The 5,976-nt window shown below is 45.6% G+C and overlaps 1 protein-coding gene across 1 annotated transcript in view; it reads right to left on the minus strand.

Annotated features, from left to right (window-relative positions):
* The window catches only part of YIPF1 (Yip1 domain family, member 1), a 40,500-nt gene extending 36,809 nt beyond the window's left edge, over nucleotides 1-3,691 (minus strand). The window contains exons 1-2 of the mRNA XM_011973886.1: nucleotides 3,507-3,691; nucleotides 1,853-1,932 (exon numbers count right to left, since the gene is read on the minus strand). Of these exons, the coding sequence (XP_011829276.1) occupies nucleotides 1,853-1,932; nucleotides 3,507-3,532 (106 nt within the window). The 5' untranslated portion in view covers nucleotides 3,533-3,691. The remainder of the gene's footprint in view (nucleotides 1-1,852; nucleotides 1,933-3,506) is intronic.
* Nucleotides 3,692-5,976: the final 2,285 nt, after the last annotated feature.

The following is a 5,976-nucleotide window of genomic DNA, read 5'->3' on the forward strand; positions in this document are numbered from 1 at the left end:
CATGTAGGGGCCTCCTAAGCCACAGTAAAGGCTCTGGCTTTTTTGTTTGTGTTTGAGATGGAGTCTCGCTCTGTCACCCAGGCTGGAGTGCAGTGGTGCAATCGCGGTTCACTGCAACCTCTGGGTTTGAGCAATTCTCCTGCCTCCGCCTCCAGAGTAGCTGGGGCTACATGCGTGCACCACCAAGCCCGACTAATTTCTGTATTTTTAGTAAAGACAGGGTTTCACCATGTTGGCCAGGCTGGTCTTGAACTCCTGACACCAGGTGATCTGCCCTCCTCGGCCTTCCAAAGTGCTGGGATTACAGGTGTGAGCCACTATACACTGCCTGGCTTTTTATTCTAGTGAGATGGGAGCTACTGGAAGGTTCTGAAAGAATGACATGATCTGGTTGAGTTTTAGAAGGACTACTCTAGCTGCAAAGTACAGACTGTAGAGGAGTAAGGGAGGAAGCAGAAAGACCAGAAGGAAGGTAAGGGCTATAATTCAGACAAAAGGTGACAGTGACCTTGAGCATGGTGAGAGTAGTGGCGGAGGTGGTCAGATGCTAGATTAATTTTGAAGATGGAGTTGACAGTATTTTCAAATTGAGGTGGATTTCTAGTACTTGCAAATGAAATAGATTTATTTTTAAACCGTGTATCTCTTCCTTAGATAACAGAGACAGCATAAGCTGTGACACCAGACTGGATGGGTTCAAATCCTGATTTTATCCCTTACTAACTGTGTGACTATTAGGCAAATTATTTTTCTGTGCCTCAGTCTCCTCATTAATAAAACAGGGGAATAAAGTAACTATTTCATAAAGTTGATATAAGGATTGAGTTATCTGTAAAGCATTTAGAACAGTGCCTGACATATAGCAAGTGTTAGGTAAGGTGTTAATAAAACAAGTAAGTGGGCCGGGTATGGTGGCTCACGCCTGTAATCCCAGAACTTTGGGAGGCCAAGGCAGGTGGATCACAAGGTCAGGAGTTCGAGACCAGCCTGGGCAATATGGTGAAGCCCCATCTCTACTAAAAATACAAAAATTAGCCAGGTGTGGTGGCGGGCACCTGTAGTCCCAGCTACTCAGAAGGCTGAGGCAGGAGAATCGTTTGAACCCGGGAGGCAGAGGTTGCAGGGAGCCGAGATCGCGCCACTGCACTCCAGCCTGGGTGATAGAGCGAGACTCCGTCAAAACAAACAAACAAACAAAGTGTTCATCAATACCCAGCCTAAGTCAGGCTCTGGGTTATGAGTTCTAATATCTCGAACTTTTCCTCTAGCACTTTCATAGTTTGTAGGTATATATTTAAATGATCATTTAATAAATAAATGTCCCCCTCACTAGACTGAGAGCTTCACAAGGAAGGAAACTGACTACTTTGTTCACTCTTCTATCTCTGATAACTAGAACAATTGCCCAGTTCCTGGTCACAATCAGGAGATATTTACTGATTCAATGAGGGAATGCTCTGATCACATTTCATCCTAATGATCTTTTTACATTTTTATCTACTCCACCAGTGGATAAACTTCTTCATCTTTTTATCTCCAGTATCTAGTACGGTTCTAAGCACAAAGTAAGTGCTCAATAAATGTTTTCTGAACTAAAGCAGGAACTGTATAAACATTTTCTGTAACCACTGTACTAAATTTATGATACTTGTTACCAATTTGAAGGGTTATCTGGCAAAAAAACAAAAACAGCTGGTGTGGACAAACAGAAAATACCTGGATGTGGCCAACAGCCACCAAGATGTTTGAAATAATACCCTTCAATGTGTGAGGCAGTATAGCAATGAAAGTACTTGCTGTAACTGTGGAAATAGTAATCATGAATATAAAGGTGGGCACCCAACTGATATACCTTCAAATTGCAAGTCATCTACTGCTGCCATTCGGCCAGTGAATCTTCTCCCAGTTGTGAGGAAGAAAATTTGCAGGGGTCTAAAAGAAAAAAAAAAAAACAGGTAAACGTAATAGGATAACAGTATAAAGTATCTGCAAACAAATCTTATTTCAGTATTAGAAATGTTATCACTTTACCTTGCCTCCCTTTTCAGTGGGGTTTAATAGGTTTATATAAAGATAACCACTAAGCGTCAGGTATTATTAAATATTAAAATTGTTACAAAGAAACTAACCCCGGGGGTCCAAAGGTTCCAATTCAACCTTATTTTGTTGTGTATGTACCAGGAATGAATCTCAACTCACTGTGTAAGTTTAGAGACCAGGTGCAGCCTAGAGATGTAACGATGAGAAAGGATGAGGCTGAGGTTTGAAAGAGGTGATGGGGACAGTGAAGAACAAAGGCAGTTCAGCCTAGCCAGTGGTTAAGGGCACAGGCTCTGGGGTCAGACAGAGCTGGGTTTGATTCCCGATTCTGCTGCTTCTCTGCTGTGTGCGCGCTCCCCGCGGCCTCAGTTTCCTCATCTGTAAAATGGGTGCATAATGGTACCTAGTCACACAGTGCGGGGGTCATTAAATGGGACAGTGCGTGTAAGGTGCCTAGCGCGGAGTCAGGCAATTAGTAGGCAATGGGGTGTCGGGTACCCTGCAGCCCGGCACACCGCGAAGCAGAGGCAGTGTTTCAGGGAGAGAAGCTGGGCTACGGCGGCCCCGGCGAGCAGGAGATCCTGAGCCCCCTTAGCCCCGTACTGGTCCCGCAAACCCGGCCGCCTCACCTCGCGGGGCTAGGCGTCCCCCGGGTTCCGGCAAAGCTCGGGCCTCAGTCGCTCCGCGCCGGTTTCGGTCCAGCCCAGTTGCCGGAAGCCGGAGATCCGGGGGGTGGAACTTCCCCGCCTCCTCCGGGAAGAGCCCCGCCTCCTTAAAGAGGCAGCAGCTCCCAGAGACACCTGCGTGCTGCGGCGCTCAGAGCCCGCTCCCTCCCGCCCTTCTCCCGAGGGTGAGTCTCGGGTTCTTAAAGAGACAGGCGAGGGCGGAGTGGTGGGGTCGCTGAGTGTGACTACTTTGGCTGGCCTTGCTCCAGGGAACGCAGAAAATTCTCGAGTTTAGGGTTTTCTTACTGTGTGTTTATACCTCTTTTGCTATGGAAATATAAAATCGGGTAATGGAAGACGACTGTGAAAGAAAAAAAATAAGTCACCTGCGTTACCAGTCCCTCAGTTTCTTTTGGCCATAAAAATTTCACCGGTGAGAAGTTGCATGAGTCAATTACATTCTGAATGAGTGACCGAAAGCTTGATGTCTGTTCATATGAACACCCCAAGTAAGTGAGCAATCGGAAAGACTTTACATCTAATAGTAGCCATATATAGTGTATTTTTTTTCCCCAAGATTATCATGATCAGGCTTTGTACATGCAGGATCTCTAATTATCAGAATAATCCTGCTATCTTAGGGTGATTATCCTCATTTTACAAAGAGAAAGCTGAGGTTTAGAGCATGCGCAGGGCACTTTTGGTTGAATATGTACCAGGAATGAATCTCAGTTCATGAATTCAGCTGTGCTAGTATATCAGCCACCTCTTATGTCCCATTTCAGATCATCTTGGCCTGGCCTGCTGCTTATTTCACCGCCACTCATCTTATTCCAGCATCAGCAGATATAACCTGACTGAGTTTTGCCTCCAGTCTATGCCTCAGGCTTCTCACCTTCTGCTTCAAGGCTTGTTTCTTGATGCTATGAGGTCATGGGACCTTGCTGGAACTACTCAGCACCCAGACAGATGCATCCCAGAAGTGTAGAGGTAGAGAGTTGTTAATCTCTCACGAGGCAAATCTCTGACCAATGGGGTCAACAATTGATGAATACATGCTTTTCCTGTTTTTCCCCTCAGGCGCCTTTTCATATAGCTTTCAAACTACCTAGCAGGATTAAGCAACCAAATGCCTTTAGAAGTGACGCATTTGATAATGCATCTTCACAATAGGTCTCCTTCCTTTCCTGATTTACAAGCCCTGTCCTTCACTCCTGGTCCTTGGATTCATACTTACCAATAAACTACTCATATGAGGAACCAATATGAAGGCATGTTGGTACCAAAAGTGGCCCCAGAAAATAAAACCTTAGGTTGGCATTTTGCAACTGAACGGCTCACCAGTCACATGGCAACAACAAATATATTGCTGGTGTTAAGGGCAGAGGGAAGGAGGATGGTGGTGGTGGTGTGATAACACTTAGAATAGAATGGCATCACAATTACTAAGGTGTCTGTCTACAGTTGATTGGGATAAGGTGCAAGTAGAAGATAAGGTGCTAAGTTAGCTAGTGGCTGTGGCACTGGAACATTAAGAGGACAATGGTAATTATAAGGACTATGGAATTAACTGGGTTTTCTTAACTCCATTGGAAACCTTGAAAATAAAATGGCAGAGTTAGAACAGCCAACTGTCAACTTGAGGCACTTTGTGAAAGCTAGAGAGCCTCTATGGAAGTTTTGAAGATTCTTATTCTTCTATAGCCTTGAGAAAGACTGGACTGAAAATCAGGCCCAAGATCTAATTGTAAGGGTGGCAAAGTTGCAACGAAGACTGAATGCACAGCCTCTGTAGGTCTCCTCCATCAAAGCTGGGGCATTGTCAGAAAATGAATGGGAACCTGAGAACTGGGATGAGGATATTTGGGTGGGAAAGCCTGAGACTTGACCATCCCTCGTTTCCAGTTTCTCTTGAATCTTTCAAGGGAAAGGTGGCGGTGGCAGAAGTAGTCCCTTCCCCCTTGTTAGAGGAAAGCGAAGTCCTCTTGCTTAGAGATCCTGTGATGATTACCTGCACAACATTGCTTTGGACTAAGGGACCAATTTAATTGTAAAGAACATGCAACAGTGACAGAAAACCATGGGTCTTACCCACTGGTCTTACCATGTGACTCAGTCATCCAACAGTAGGTGGCCTAATAGGATGGTGGAATGGCTTGTTAAAGGCACAGTTAGGGCTCCAGGTTGGGGAAAACACTCAGGAGATTGAGGCATTGTCTTCCAGCACGGAGTGCATACACTAAACCAATGGTTTATCAATTATTTATAATGGTACTTTGTTCTAAATACCTATAGATTTGCAAACCAAGGGGTAGCACTTCTTACTATCACTTTCAGTGAAACCTACACACATAGAATGTGTGCCTCCTGCCTCGCAAGTTCTGCTTGGTTGGAGATCCTGGTCCCAGGGAAGTAGGGAAGGAGGAGAGAGAACACTTCCACTCCAGTTACAGTTCCGCTGAATTGGAAGCTGTAACTGCCACTTAAGTATTTTTGGCTTCTCATACCACTGCACCAGCAGGTAAAGAAAAGAGTGGCACGGTGGCTCACGCCTGTAATCCCAGCACTTTCAGAGGCCAAGGTGGGCGGATCACCTGAGGTCAGGAATTCGAGACCAGCTGGCCAACATGGCGAAACCCATCTCTACCGAAAACACAAAAATTAGCTGGGTGTGGTGGCACACGCTTGTAATCCCAGCTACTCAGGAGGCTGAAGCAGGAGAATTGCTTGAACCTGGGAGGCAGAGGTTGCAGTGAACCGAGATTGTGCCACTACACTCCAGCCTGGACAACAGAGCGAGACTCTGTCTCATAAATAAATAAATGTGACACATGGTAGGGAAAATCGGCCCTGATTACTTTAAGAAGTTGGGGGCTGGGCATGGTGGCTTATTCGCATAATCCCAGCATTTTGAGAGGCCAAGGAAGTATTGTTTGAGGACAACATAAGGAGACACTATAATAGTCACAAAATTTGCTGGGTTTGGGTGGCACACCTGTAGTCCTAACTACCCTGGCTGAGGTGAGAGGATGGCTTGAGCCCAGTAGTTTGAGGCTGCAGTGAGCTATGATCACACCACTGCCCTCCAGCCTGGTGACAGAACAAGGAAACCCCCCCTCAATTATTTAAAAAAAAAAAAACAACAACAACAAAGTCTTGGTTGTGTTTTAAAACACTTTCCAACTCTGAGCTCTATGATTCTTCTTTCAGTTTCTCCAATGAGCCATGCTGTCTCTGGCTTCTGGGCCTTTGGCCACATGCTTCCTTCCAC

This window comes from Mandrillus leucophaeus, unplaced genomic scaffold (assembly GCF_000951045.1).
Source record: "Mandrillus leucophaeus isolate KB7577 unplaced genomic scaffold, Mleu.le_1.0 Scaffold14, whole genome shotgun sequence".
Classification (NCBI taxonomy): domain Eukaryota; kingdom Metazoa; phylum Chordata; class Mammalia; order Primates; family Cercopithecidae; genus Mandrillus; species Mandrillus leucophaeus.